Raw genomic sequence first — 15637 nt, forward strand, 5'->3', positions numbered from 1 at the left:
ATTTTTGTGACTTTTAAAATGCTTCAAATTATTTCAAAATAAAAAGTTGAGAAAATAAAACCAAGGTGATCAATGAGACACCTCAAGACAGAGAGAGTATAGAGAGGATAAGGAAACTCAGGCCAGAACCTTGGGGTACACTAACACTCTAGGGGTTGCACAGAGGCTGAATAGCCAGCCAGCAAGAGACAGAGAAAGAAAAAGTAGCCATCAGGAAAGGAAATCCAGGCAATATTGGGGACATTTTATTGGCCCCAATACTCAAGGCAGCTTAAATGAAGACATTTCTTAGATACAAGTGGGGAAAAAAATTGGCTGCTCGAGTATTGGAGGCACCAAGGCTTGCCGCCTCTCTGTGGGGACACAGGTCTCCTATTCTCTGGGAAAGGAAAGAGAAATACCTACTAGGGACAGATCTTAGTGAATGTGTACAACTCTAATCTTCATTTCATAGCAAACAGGACCAGAAAGGTCAAGTGATTTCCACACTGAATGGGACGAAGTTGGGATTCAAACTCTGGTCTTAGCTCTGAAGTCCATACCTTTGTCCTCCTCCGCCAATAGCCTAATGAATTCCCAATACCACTAAGAGATCACTTAGTTTCCAGGGCTGCTAGTCCATGTTTCTTTCTGCAAGGGCTGCAGGGACTGAGTCAAACTGCTTCTCAAAAAAGACTGCATAAATCAAGAGAATTCAGTTAGACACAAGTGATTGATATGTACTCCCCTGGGTACTTTAAGAGTAGGCAGGCATGTGGCAGGCAGGGCAAAGATCTGGGACTCAGTCCACTGCCAGTGAGCAGAGCCAGGCAGGACAGAGACTGGTCAGCTACCCCAGGTTCACTCCCTCAGGGACAGGAGAACGGGCAATTTGCTGAGATCAGCCTAGAACATCACTCCCCTGCTTAACTCTTAATGGAATCTCTAGGGAGCGTAAAAGAGGCAGTCTCTGAACAAGATGCTGGTGGCAAAGGGGTGCCATACGGTGAATAGGGGGATGAGGTAGACAGAGGCTACCTAAACTCCAAGATGCACCTCCAGGGCATTGGCAGCCTGACCTTGACCCTCCTGAGACCTAAAGGATGAGGAGTTGGAAGGACAGGGTTTCAGAGAGAGCACCTGCAAAGTGCCCAACAGAAAGTGAGCAAAGTACCCTCTGAGACCTGAAAGATGTCTTTGACTAGAGTGTAGCTGGATGGCAGAGTAGAGTCAGCTGCAAAAGTGGTCTGCGGCCAGGTCTCTAGGGCCTTGTAAACTACCTTAAGGTTTGAATTTTATCAGAAGAGAAAAGGAAAGACAGCAGTTTGTTCTCTTTTTTAATCACATTATACTTATGCATAATTTTTGTCTTGGTAAAACAATTAACCACTGCTAACTTAGTTATCCAAATTGTAACCTCTCTGGAGGCAGACTGAACTACTTCAACCTCCTCAAGGTGGTTCTGAAACTTAAGACTGCATCAGCATCTCGTGGCGGAGGGGTTGTATCACAGATTTTGCAGGGCCTTGATCTCTGAGTTTCTGCCTCAATAAGTCTGGGGTGTAGCTTGAAAACTGTATTCCTTTCAAGTTCCCAAGTATTATGACCACGTTCTGAGAACCTGGGGGGAAAGTAAGAGATTTGAGAGGGAATTAACAAGAAGAGTAAGTGGATGTGTAAAGACATACTCAGGCACTTATGCTCTCAATGGTATACAGAAGTGGCTGGGATGGAGGAGGCTGGAATTACAGAAATCCCAGAAGCAGATTAGAGAAGCAGAGGTAAAAACAGTAGTCAGTAACAAAACTTTATTCTAGCTTCCCCCTCTACCAAAACTCCTCTTCCAAGGTATTTTCCATGCATAGATTAAAAGTGACACAGTATTTTTTTTCAAAATTAACAGTTTAAGAACAATTGAACAAAAATCATACGGACTTTTGAAAGAGCAGTTATATCCCTACTTGCCTCAGTATCTATACCTAAAATAAACCTAGCCACCAAACCTGCCTTCCTCTAAATAGACGCCATCAGTCACCTGGTGACAGCTCTCAGAAGCGAAGACTAAACGCCTCGGAGGAACTGAAAAGCTTCCAGAATATCTGCTTTGCCAACTTTAACCCTTCTTAGTATTAGGAATGTCAAAATCGCCATTGGCTGTTTTCTTTTTTCCCCTTAGGCCTGGCTTTTTAAACCAAAGATACTGCAAATTTTCGAAAGGTATAAAATCAAGGCAGGTTGTGGAGGGCTGCTCGGTGCTAAAGGAGTACTGGCGTTGGGACAGCTGGGTTCCAGCCCCAGCTCAGGCACAGACTACGAGTGTGGCTTTCGGTAAGGCGCTTTTTCTACCCAGTGTAAGCTATGAAAATATGGAGTTGGCAAATGGCATTTTTCTGTTTAAGATCTGAAATTCTGACTTTAAATCTAAAGAAACAAGAAGCATGATTACACTGCCATGCACACAAAGGGATAGAGTCCCCAGGTAGCTAGAGTCCAAACTGAACACTCTTGTGGGACTCTTTCACCTTCCAGGTACGCCAACTACACATCTGGACAACTGGGAAACAAACACGGGTGAAGTACCAAAAGGGCAGCTCCAGGTGAACACTGGGAGGAAGGGGAATTGATGTTTCCCTGCTCCTTCTGAGTGCAGCACGGCCCTCCACGGTGAGCCTGAGCACGGCCGGAGCACCCTGTTCCGGTGAGACACATCAGACACCTCCTGCAGGTCCAGTCTTAGTTTCCTTACGAATAAAACATGACCACAGTAATTTTAAATTCTTCCTAGGAGTAGAATGCCTTTTCAAATGCCAAAACAATCAAGTAAATTGTTTAAACCACTAGTAATTGCTGATATGCTTTCGCTACTATACTTTCATTAGTTATACTGGAGGTTGGTCAAACCTGGCCCACAGCCTATTTCTGTATATAGCCTGTGAGCTACGGATAGTTTCTACATATTTAAAATCAAACTAAGAATATTTTGTGACAAGTGAAAGTCACATGAAATTCAAATTTCAGTGCCTACGAAGTTTTATTGGAATGCAGTCATGCTTATTTGTTTATGTATCATTTATAGCTGCTTTCTTGCTCTGACAGAGTTGAGAGGCTACAAAAGTCTCAAGTTTTTACTATCTGGCTTTTTACAGAAAAAAAATTGCAACCCGTTAGTTACACTACAGCATATATACCCATATCATTCTAATAATAAACATTCCCAAGGGTTAGCTGATTATGAAGGACTGATATGTAAACCATGAATAGGAAAACACTGAAAGAGGAAGAAGTGTTCTTGTGGAATTTGGATTTTGCAATGTATGAATACTGGTAATACCTCCTCAGTGTATGCATGTGACATGCTCCTTTAGACCCAGAATGAAAATCTCTCAATTTCACTCTAGGACTTCTGCAACTGTCTAGCTAAAGGAGAAGATAAGATCTATAGAGCGAAATGCTATCATTAGAAAATACAGCGAGGAACAAGAATGGCACTAAGATGTTAGGAAGTGTTCCCTAATCATGTCAAAATCTCACTTTCTAGTAAGGTGTACATACTTTCTGAATTAAAAACAAAACAAAAACTGGGACAAACAGTCTGACAGGTGTTGAGTGTGCCATGGGAGGCAAGGGAACACAGTTTTTTAATTTGGGACACACTAGAGAGATCTGAGATACAGAACTGTGATCCTCACAGGTCAGAGACTTCCACAGAGCTGAGGGCCAAACATGTTAACAGACATTTGTTCTGACTCATAGAGACTTTTGATAAAGAGTTTAAAAGGACAAGAGTTACTTGAAAGCTTAGAGGTTTTAACAAGTGGGTCAGTGGGACTGTGAATATGTGGATCGAGGTTTCCGGAATGGCCAGGCTATGTGTGGGGCATTCTTACACTGTAAACATTAAACGCATTTAACATCTTGGCATGTGCTATTTCTCAACAAGTTATCTAGTCCCAATTCAGCTTCCTAAAAACACATAAACTACTAAAAATTTATGGATGATGCCAAATAAATACGTCAATGAAAACTAGGTCACATACTCCTTTTAAGATTTGCACATAAAAAGACACTTTTATAGTGACTTTTACTAGTACAGTTCAGACCAAGGGGCATCAAAGCTAAAAAGAGAGCATTCTGACGGCCTGTTAAGGAAGATTTATGCTCTACACAGAGTTTGAGCACTTACCTCTGTTTTCCCCCTGCTATTTATTACCCAGTTGCCTTCCCTCAGGTCAGAAAAGTTCTCATTTCATTCAGGACTGGTTCGTCACTGTATTTCCTCTTTGATGCCTTCCCCTGACAGGTGATACAGTTATGCACAAATAGATACCCACAGCCTCCTCCTACCTCTCCTTTATAGGCTGTTTCAGAATAGTTATGTTCTCCCAAGCTCCTAACATCTGGGCCCACTCCCACTGTAGCATTTATAAGCTCCAACAACATGGGACATTGCTCATTTTTCTGCCAAATGTGAAAAGAGAAAGACGTATGAATGGCAGGAAGCAACAGCCCTTGATGTGTCAAGTAAGGCTTGGTTACACTATGCCGTGCACTGTAAACCTTCAAAGCGATGTTTCTTTAGATGACCGCCTCACTATTCATTAGAACACTATAGCAAGCACCTCTGAATTGCCCATTTGAAAGACAGTTACAACTGATACAAAGTGAAAGATTTCCCTCAACCCCCAAGTTCCTATTTTCCTCAATTTTCCTTAGTACTCTTACAGCTTGCATCTTCTGAGTACATTGGGAAAGCCAGAGGAAGCCCATTATTGTATTTACTCACCTATTTCCCTACATTAACTAGTCCCTAAAGTGGATGTGAAATAAAGATGAATATCCATGAGAGCCTGTAAGTTAAGGGAAGAAACCAGGTAAGAAACCAGTGGGCATTCATTCCCTGTGCAGACCCTCCCCGCCAGGACTGACGGAGAGGAAGGCTGTTGGGCTGACCGAGGGGCATGTGTCAGCAGCACGAGAGCGAGCAGGCAGCTGCCAGTCTGTCTTTCTGTGAATCAGACAAGCAAGCTTCAAATGGGAAAGATTAAGAGGGAAAAACCTAAATAAATAAACACACAACTTCTCACCTCTTGGCAAAGTATTCTGTTTCTCAAGAAAACAATCTATTAGGTATATCCACTTGAAATATTTCAAGTCTGAACAGGGAAGAACTTGGACAGAAAGAATTAACAGCCATTGGAAGCTGGGTAACTGACACATTTATCTGGCCAGTGGGAAACTCTCACAAAATAATGAAAATTTTTGCTTTTCAGATTGTTGCTTAGTGTTCCTTACCCTCAAATTTAGAATGAAAATGGGTGGGAAGGAGGGAGACAAGGAAGTATGCAAATACATTTGGTGCATGTTATTTTACAAGCTTACAGCTAGTAAGGTATGCTGTTACTAGCTGTTCAAGGAGTGTGAACTTACGAGAAAACATCCCTCAGAACAGCAAAGGGGAAAATCCATGGTACAGGAGAAAATACACATGAAAATCATAGCAGAAACCACATTAGCTAGGTATGTGTAGGGGAAAACAGTTGATCTCAGAAGAATAGATTGCTCCACGACTTGGAAATAGACTTCCTCTTACAGGTACAAATCATACTTGTCTTCTTTCTTAAATGAGTATTATCTTTTTGTACAAAAAATAATTTTCAAGGTGAAAAAAAACTAGAGGATTTCACTCACATTTGTACAGAAATATTTATAAGACAAAAAAAACAAGATCACAGTACATAGCAGTTATTTATTTAAATACTTGAAAAGGTCAATGATGGAAAAAATAGGTTTATCATGAGTTTATATTCATTAGATTTATTTCACCATTTAAAAAAGTGCTGCTTCTAGGCTATCCTAGCCAGATATACAACATCTCATGACACATGCAGCTACTGTGATACACTGTAACAGACACAGCCATTATAGAATGATTTACAATTTGGGAGGAAATTCAACAGTAGTTAATGGTGACTGGTTTATTTAAACTAAAAACATTGATAATATACAAATCTTCTTGTTCATTTGATTGAAAGGGCTATAAAATTCAATATACTGACAAAGGAAATGATATAATCACATAGGTAACAGCTCTGCTAATGGCCTTCAGCTTCCTCCTTCCTTAAAGGAGAGTCTCACACTAGCTATACAGTTTTCTAGACTGCACGATGGCTTCAAGGCTGGCCTACCATAAGTGACTGACAGAAGTTGTGTTGGTAAGCTGACACTGATGAGCTCATCTTAAAAAATGGAGAGAAAATGGCAAACTGAGCCTCATGTACGTTAAAGAACCCAAAGAATCATTCTAAGTAAATGTGAAATAAATAGGTGATCCATGAGCAAATACAATCTCTGAGTTGACTTCAACCTAGGAAAGTGGGCCAACCGAGCACTAACAATACCATGTAGAAACGTCTAGAAACATCATTTCTAGGAGTCAGTTTGGGAGACCATATCTTGCCTGAATATGTACATCATTTACAAAATAATCCCTTTTGGCCTCTGAAACTCAGCCATTTTTAGTTTGGCTGTTAAGCTGTTTCTTTCATATGCTAGCCAATACTGCAGTTATAACCTATCATTAAAATACTCTTATGCATGAATTACAAATATTAATAAAGTAACTCTGCATGTATAAATATCTCAGTATTTCTGGCAGAACTTAAAGCATTCATAATGTACATAAAAGTATTAGTTTTTGGTAGGGCCAGTATTTTTTTTTTAATCATCGCTGTTTCAATAGTGCTTTGTACATAGCAAAGCCCAAAACTGCAAAAACTGTAGCACCAAAACTTGCTCGAAGCCAAAACGTGGAGCTCTTGAGGTCAGCCTGTGTCACGTGCCTGTGGTCAGAAAATATAATTAATGTTTAAAACATGATTAATATGAAAATAGCAGTTAGATTAACAGTCTACTTTTAGGGAAGTATTAGCACACTTGTCAGGCTAATTGCATACAATAATGCTTACCAAAGACATTTATGAATATAGCCACATGTACACTGCTTAAATAATCATTATCTTAAGACATAATATAAACAGTAATAAAGACAAATGTCTTTACAGCTAGCTACTATTTGGGAGTAAACAACATCTAAAATTTTATACATTTTCTTCACATGGGAAATGGAGAACTTAGACAAATCAACCTACCATTTTTTAATACCACCATGGTCCTTTAAAATCAGAGGTAAGGCTTAGATCTCACAATTTTGAGAGTCAATTTCATGGAACTTACATGTGCAATATCTCCTGTCTCCAGTAACCAAACGCTATCTTGTAAGCAGTTAAGCGACAAGTGACAATACTTTTCTAAGAGCAATGCTTAAAGTCAACTTTGGAAACATTGAGCCCCATAAAAATTAACCAAAAAAAAAAAAATTCCCAAAGTGGAGAGAGGGAATTCCACTGGTATGTATTAATTTGGTTATAGCTGATTAAAGAAAATAAAAAAAAAACAAACCCTGGTATTAAACAGGCAGTGACAATGGTACCAACTAAAGGACATAATGTAACATGATGGACCAAAAGGTAAATGACATAAAAGAAGCCATATTATGCATGACAAGAACAGGGACAGCCTGTACCACAAACTGTGTTTGTGAGCATGCTCAGTTAATAACACTGCTAAGCACCCTCAAGAGTCTCAAGTATGACAGCTTACCATGAAGAAGATAAACGCTTAAAGCAAAGGTTGGAACATTTTATTCAAGTGAACACAATTGAGGTGATGTAGCAAACTTAAAAAATTAAGAGCTTGAAGAGACTGTCTAGCTTAGGTTATTTTACAACTAAGTTAAACAGATTTGAAGCAAGTGTCAGACATCATTGGAAGATCAAGACACTTGCATATGCAAGAGTTAAGAGTCAAAAACATAAATCCTACAAAACTACTTTGCCTCAGAACAATCAGATTAGTAATCATAAAATGCAATCTGTGTATCCCTAGAAACAAGCCTGTAATACAAGCCAGAGTGCTCCATGCTTATTCTCACTATGGCAAAACCACACACAGCACTCCAATTTCTTATCTTTCTGTTTCTATTAAAGAAAAAATCATTCCTTACATAATCATTATTTCACAAAGCAAGTGATAACACAGGTTCATTCCACCTCGCAAGTTAGTTCTTCCAACAGGCAACGTTTTATTTATTTAAAGTTAGGGAAGAGAATATTCAGGTTTCAGTTTTTCCAGTTGGAAAAACTCCCAACAAGGCGAATCCACTGGCTGTGGGAAATGTTACCTGGCTTCAAGAAAAAGTGGACCATGAGATGACTCCATGAAGATGGAATCTTCTACACAGGTGACGGCGTGCACCTGGTGAGTAATACTGCCTTCGTCGTCTGCTAACAGCATGGCACCCCAATCAGCTACCCGGGCTCTTAACCTTTTACACACATGCACACAGTTTGCAGTTCACAAGCACAGCTCACAAAAGAAGGCAGCTGAAAACAACACCTCTCAGTTAAATATCCCACACATAAACTGAGCTGCCATCCTGTATGATGCATCTCATGCTTTCTATATTTAAGATAAATGTGTTCTATAGCAAACTGCCACACTTAAAAAAAAAAAATCTTTATGTAGTCTTTTAAAACACTCACATACTGGGCAAAGAAACCTAAGGTTTTTTACATTCTTTGTATGTCCCTGAGAGGCTGGTCTTCATATGTCCACAACACAAAGGGCAGCCCTTGAAACAAGTACCCCGAGCAGTACCTGACAAGATGTGGTGACCATTAAGTATACATTCAAAATGAAGCTAACAACTATGAGTCATGAAATTTATAGGTGCTTCTAATTTCAGACTACCAAAAACTACAAACATGTATCTGTGAAAAATTGAGTCCAACATCCCAAACTCATAGATGGTCATGGTCCTATGACAAGAGCATCAAAGTTTATAGCCCCAAGTCAGTAAGATGTATAGAATTTAAACTGAGAACACAGGCTAAACATACATTAGTGCTTTTGATTCAGCTTTGGCCTGTGATTTTCATGTATCTGTACAGACAGATAACTAAAAAATTTTTTTACATTTAGTTTTTAACTTTGGGGAAGAATTGGGTGGGAATTAAAGCTAGCTATAACCACATTAAAATCAGTCAAAGTGATCACAAAATCAGTCTGTTTCACACAGCTCCCTTTGTTGTATTTTAAGAAAGTATTGCCATCCATGAAATTGTATATTCTGACTTTATTGCTTAGTTTTCTTTTGAATTTCAAGATAGTAATTATTATTTTCCCCAAGCTACAGTACAGCCTTCAATAGGTTAAATCAGTTCATGTTTATGTATGAGAAACAATATAGATACATATTCAAAATATAGTTAGTTTGAAACTTAAAACTGTTAACTCATAAAATACATCCAATGACTCCATCAATGTTACAGCAGTTGTTTAAGACACTTTCAGATGTGGAAAACTACACTTTTAGATATGGAAAGTTACTTAGAGAACTACTTTATGCCTGTACCACGTGCACTTAAAAGCTGCAGTAACAAGGCTCTATTTGTACCACAGAACGCATTTATAATAGACAGCATATTTGTGATTGCTTAGCTGACAATACCTGAATAGAGAATAGTGCAACCTTCATTGTATTCCATTAAATATGTTTGTCATCTCAGGTCTCAAGCAGAAGCAGAGTAACAGCTTCATAAAGCTGCTTCCTAGTTTATTTCTAAATTCAAGCAAAAATAATTCTTCCAAAATGACTTGTATATCTTAGAATAAATCATAATCTTATTGCATACTTTCTCTGTCTTCCTAAAATTTATTTTTTGACTATTAAAAGGTAAATATGCTCATAACATATATGGAAAATAAAAGTAGGACGAAAAAAATCACCTCAGTCCCATCATCTAAGGCAACTAATTAAAATTTGGGTATTTACTTTTAGACTTTTTCTATGTATTTCTTACATATTTACAAACACAATGTGTACACTTTATACACTTTTATATCCTTTTAAAAACTTACTGTTATGTAAGGACATTTCTATAAATTATAGAAACATCATTTTAAATAGCGACATTATATTCCATTTTCCTACTGGTGGCTGTCTCCATTTACTGGAGACTATAATTAAAGTGATGAGTATCTTTCTACATAAGATTTTTCTCCATATTTAAGATAGTTTCCTTAAGAGAGACCTCCCCAAAATGAATATCAGAGTCAAAAATGTGTGTGTATATAAAGCTGCTTTTTCATAATCCATTGATCTATCAGGAACACATTTTTCTACTCTATGTGGAATAAGATAATTCAGCTCCATATCTCTTTTTAGAACATAAGAAATAATGATTAAATGCTGGAATATCACCTTAATTAATCATTTGAAGCTTGTCAGAGCTTCCAAGTTCTTATCTGGAAAACTGTGTGTCAGATGCTGGCTTTCTGTGTCTTGGAAGTGCTGAGGGCCCAAGTGTTGATCAGATGATAAGAGCTTCTTGACAGAGGTGTGGGAGCTGGCCGTTATGTTTGGATGGGGGTATGATTAAGGCTCCTACTTAATATGGCAGAGAGAGAGAAATGTTTCAGACTCAGGCAATAAATTAAGAATTGTTTGTGTGAATGACGATGCAAGGCATACAACAGAGTGGCCAAAGTTCCTACGTACCTTTTCAAAGAACGCCTTAAGGAAGGTGAATAAGATGCTTTTGATTAACTCTGCAATTTATATGTGAATATAAGGACATGAACTAAAATCTTTATTAATTCAATGTTTTAACCAATAATTAATAAAGGGAATGTTAGCAATTGCAATATTTAGAAACACACAATAATCAAATTCTAAAGGGCTCAGTGGAGCCCATTTTAGCTATTTCCAAATAGGGTTTTTTTTAATATTATTTTTTACAATGTCTCACAGGACTTAATATCTAGGGTGTAAAAATTATACTGCAGAGACCTAAAAGTTTGCAAAAATTAGAATTTGAGGAAGAGGGAGAATTTGGAAAGGTCCAGATGTCAGTTAACCTTGTCTGAGATGTCTGAAGTTGATTGCAGGCTACTGATGCAGAGAAAAGTTCAGCAGAACATATTCAAAAACAGGGAAGCTAAAGCTAGGACTATAGGAAGAGTTGTTCCATCAAGTCACTTGTATCAGCCCTATACAACTTTTCAGGGGTAAATTTGAAATTCCTCTTTCTCATTCTTCTCATCTCACCCTTTTATCCTTTCCAAACCCAACGCAGAGGTATATAAATGCACTAATACAAGTGGTCTTCTGATTTGGTAATCCTACCCACATGGTACCTCAGGTATGTATTTTTAAGTTAATACTCTGAAATAGCCTATACAACTGCAATGTATGTAACTTAAATTACTATGCTCATAGATGCCCATATATAGCTTTTTCCTATTTATAATTAAATTTCTCAAGCTGAAAATTGTACTGAGGTAACCAAAACTATAGCTAAGTTTTGCTTGCACATGTCTCACACTTTCTTTTGAAAGTCTTTTGGGTTTCCCTGCTTTTTATTCCTCCCAATGTTTCTGGTGAAGTATTTTTGAATATTTCTAATAATAATGCTAGTACTGCTAATAATCATTTTAATAATGACAATTCTCCTAACTGAACTAGGAGGCATGAAATACTTTAACACTTCTCAGAATAGGTTAAGAAACCAAAATAGGGTGTCCAATAAAGATGAATTCTGCAACACAAATCATAAGAAAGCTGTTAACTGAACAGGCCTAAATAGTAACATGTTTCAAAAAAGGATACAGGTGTGTGCCAATGTAAAGCAATGCCTCACTGAATATTAGAAGAATCACAATTTATAGATGATCATAGGCATATGGGAAATACAATGGACAACACATAATATCTCTATTTTAACTACTGATACTTAGAGATCAGAATACGTAAACTTCACTTTGTTGTGCCTTTTAACATACTAACCAAATCATAAAAATTATAAGTAGCAGCAGCTTACTTAATGAGAATCTGTAACACAAGCTCTTATATAATTTTAAATATATTAACTGTGTATCCAAATTCAAAGAAAACTTTGTAAGGACCTTCATACAAGGGAATATGGATAGAAGTTTCATAAGAAATTAAAACACGTGATGGACTTTCTTGGATATAATATTTTACTGTAACATAATATCCTAAGAATCTTACATTCCCAAAAGAATATGTGTAATACTAAGATTTCTAGGCACATATCCTTTTCATAAGGCAATCCCCTGAAAAGGCAGTTCATTTTGGTGTGACAACAGCAAAATCCTTTTCTTCAAAAAAAAAAAAAAGGGGGGGGGGCCTCCTATAATGACTTTAAACTATGGGAAGAAGAAACTTAGGTGATTATTACAGCAATATGAACAAATGAAGTAAGTCATTAATGAATGGCTTAAAATAAATGTCACATATATCCTATTTAAAAAACATATTTAAGAATAGGGTAAAAAATACAATGGGTACAATGACTGTCCATCATACTTTTGGGTCTCTATGTACACTCAGCGTAAACTATGCACTTGTTTGCTAAAGCAAAATGCTGCTACCATGTTTACGAGGCAACGTGAAGAAATAATTTACATGGCTGATACAAATAATAAAATGGGATGAAAGAAATACTAAAACCAAAATATGCACCAAAGAAAGTCACAACAAAATAATAAATTGTAAAACAGTTTTGGTTAAATTACAGGTTAGGAGAAGTTACACAGAAACTTGGCTGGCAAAGGAATCAAGAGGAGTTAAAAAAAAAAAAGACTAAGTGACACAAACAAATGAAAACGAACACCTAAAGGAAGGGACATACTAAAGTCTGCAGCACACTACTGTACAGTCACACACTCATGCAAAGTAGGAATGTACTGAAGTCAGAAAATTCAATGCTTAAACTAAAATCCTGGGTAGTTCAAACCAACAATCAAGCTCATTCCTAGTTATTTTGACACTTTGAGATTAAAAGGTATTTAAAAATTAAAATAAAATCAAAAGGTATTTTTCCTATAACATGGTATTTGAAATGAAAGCATTGCCACAGATTAAAATCATCTGGTCACACGTTAATCCTCCTCCAAATGAATTTAAATTCAAGTAATTCCAGTTAGTCATAAATTATTTTAAAGGAAACATAAACTTATCTAGATCTGAAGGGTGAGACCATAAACACAGCAAGTGAGAAAAGTATTAAACTACATATCTGACATGGAACTTTCTTCTTTGGTTACACATCAGATATGTAGTTTAACACTTCTCTCACATGCTGAGATCAATACCCATTCAATTAAAGTAGAAACAAAAATATTACTACTTTCTACTTAAAATATGTAGTATCAGTAAATAAGCTCAAAAAAAAAAGGACAATCTTTTCTGATCAAAGACAGATTAGCTAGGGAAAAAAATGGACAATTTCAGAAATGAATCTGTTGAAACTGCCTAAGTGTGAATGGGCCTTCTATTTTTTAGCATGAGGGACTAAGGTCACTGAAAATATAGCCAAAGTTAAAGGAAAACTTTAGAGACATCTATTTAGAAAGGTACTTAAAGGCACTTTAATCTTTTTATTTTGCCCCAGCTAACAGCAGGATCCTGTCTAAGAAGGCACTTAAATTAAATATTTGAATAAATAAATCAAAGGGGGGTTAGTGGGATAAAGGGAGAGTGTGGCTCAAACATGTTTTACCTGCAAATAATTTCTATTTCAGTGACCAAAATTTTTACAAGCACTAAAACAAAACGTTAATTTGAGATCCACATGTACCAAAATCTGTCCATTAATTCTCTGCAGACATTTAATGAAATTATGTGCTTACGCTAAAAGATGAAAACTTTTTATAATTCTAAATCAAACATGAGGTATGGCAGATAAAGCTTAAACCAAAGATTTAACACTTACTGTTGAGTGAGAATACCCCCTAATGAATTACAGTGAAAAATTCTTAAATGACTTTTATTCAACTCATCCTCTTCCTGCTTATGTAACATGAAGACATATCCAGCACTGCTAACCAATGGTGACCAACCACCATTTGCCAAAACCTGAGAAAAGCAGGGAAAGGCGGTTCGTTCCATTCTCCCCCCATCACCTCATAGCTTTCTCTTTTTTTATGAGAGAGGAGTAAAACTGCAATAGTAGTGTAAGAAACATTTTCATTCCTTAGATGTGCTTTTATATTTTCTGCCTGCACATTGCAACTTGAGGCCATATCTCAAGACTGGTAGTCTGGTAGGTTGCAGTCTGGTAGCCTATAAACATGTTTTGTTTGTTCTGATTAATACTTAAAATTTTTTCAATTTAATTGCCACTTAAGTAGCAGGAAATTTTACACAAAAATCCTTGTTTCTCTGATCTCATAGAATCAGAAGACCTGACACCCCAGGCCTGGACAACAAAAGGTCAGAGCTGACCCGTGGCTGCCTCTTTCAGAAAGGGACTGTCACAGCCCCCACTTCCGCACTTCTTTTACTTGGCCACCTTCTTTCATTTCTACTATCTACCAGACCCTGGAGGCCTTTAAGTTTTGGGCCTTCATCCTCACCTACCTTCTCTACATCCTTTTGTAAACTAGAAGAAATTTCAACACAGAACTCTCAAATTTCCACTGTACTTCTATAAAACACTTCATGACTGCCCACTGTTCTGGACCAGTCACGTCACACCTGGAGCACTGTTCTCTAGTCTCAGTGGCACCTCTTTTAAGAGGTACTCTGAAAACACAACCAGGCAAAAAAAGCCTCAGTAAATTCAAAAAGATTGAAATTCTACCAACCAACTTTTCAGACCACAAAGGTATAAAACTAGAAATAAATTGTACAAAGAAAACAAAAAGGCTCACAAACACGTGGAGGCTTAACAACATGCTCCTAAATAATCACTGGATCAACGACCAAATTAAAATGGAGATCCAGCAATATATGGAAACAAACGATAACAACAATACAAAGCCCCAACTTCTGTGGGACGCAGCAAAAGCAGTCTTAAGAGGAAAGTATACAGCAATCCAGGCATATTTAAAGAAGGAAGAGCAATCCCAAATGAATAGTTTAACATCACAATTATCGAAATTAGAAAAAGAAGAACAAATGAGGCCTAAATTTAGTCAGCAGAAGGAGGGACATAATAAAGATCAGAGAAGAAATAAATAAAATTGAGAAGAATAAAACAATAGAAAAAAATAATCAATGAAACCAAGAGCTGGTTCTTTGAGAAAATAAACGAAATAGATAAGCCTCTAGCCAGACTTATTAAGAGAAAAAGACAATCAACACACATCAACAGAATCAGAAACAAGAAAGGAAAAATCACGACGGACCCCACAGAAATACAAAGAATTATTAGAGAATACTATGAAAACCTATATGCTAACAAGCTGGAAAACCTAGAAGAAACGGACAACTTCCTAGAAAAATACAACCTTCCAAGACTGACCAAGGAAGAAACAGAAAAACTAAACAAACCAATTACCAGCAACAACATTGAAGAGGTAATCAAAAAACTACCCAAGAGCAAAACCCCCGGGACAGATGGATTTACCTCAGAATTTTATCAGACATACAGAGAAGACATAATACCCATTCTCCTTAAAGTTTTCCAGAAAATAGAAGAGAAGGAAATACTCCCAAACTCATTCTATGAAGCCAACATCGCCCTAATACCAAAACCAGGCAAAGACCCCACCAAAAAAGAAAATTACGAAC

At 37.2% G+C, this 15637-nt stretch overlaps 1 protein-coding gene across 7 annotated transcripts in view; it reads right to left on the bottom strand.

Annotated features, from left to right (window-relative positions):
- Positions 1 to 5705: 5705 nt before the first annotated feature.
- RHOT1 (ras homolog family member T1) overlaps positions 5706 to 15637 on the bottom strand; it is a 72272-nt gene continuing 62340 nt past the window's right edge. For 4 of the 7 annotated variants that reach the window (XM_073235118.1, XM_073235115.1, XM_073235116.1 and 1 more), the window contains 2 exons: positions 8219 to 8362; positions 5706 to 6818 (listed from right to left, as the gene is read on the bottom strand). In XM_073235118.1, coding sequence (XP_073091219.1) covers positions 6701 to 6818; positions 8219 to 8362 — 262 coding nt within the window. In that variant the 3' untranslated portion in view covers positions 5706 to 6700. The remainder of the gene's footprint in view (positions 6819 to 8218; positions 8363 to 15637) is intronic. The other 3 variants (XM_073235119.1, XM_037002231.2, XM_037002233.2) reach the window with 1 other exon arrangement.

Source organism: Manis javanica, chromosome 4 (assembly GCF_040802235.1).
Source record: "Manis javanica isolate MJ-LG chromosome 4, MJ_LKY, whole genome shotgun sequence".
NCBI lineage: Eukaryota > Metazoa > Chordata > Mammalia > Pholidota > Manidae > Manis > Manis javanica.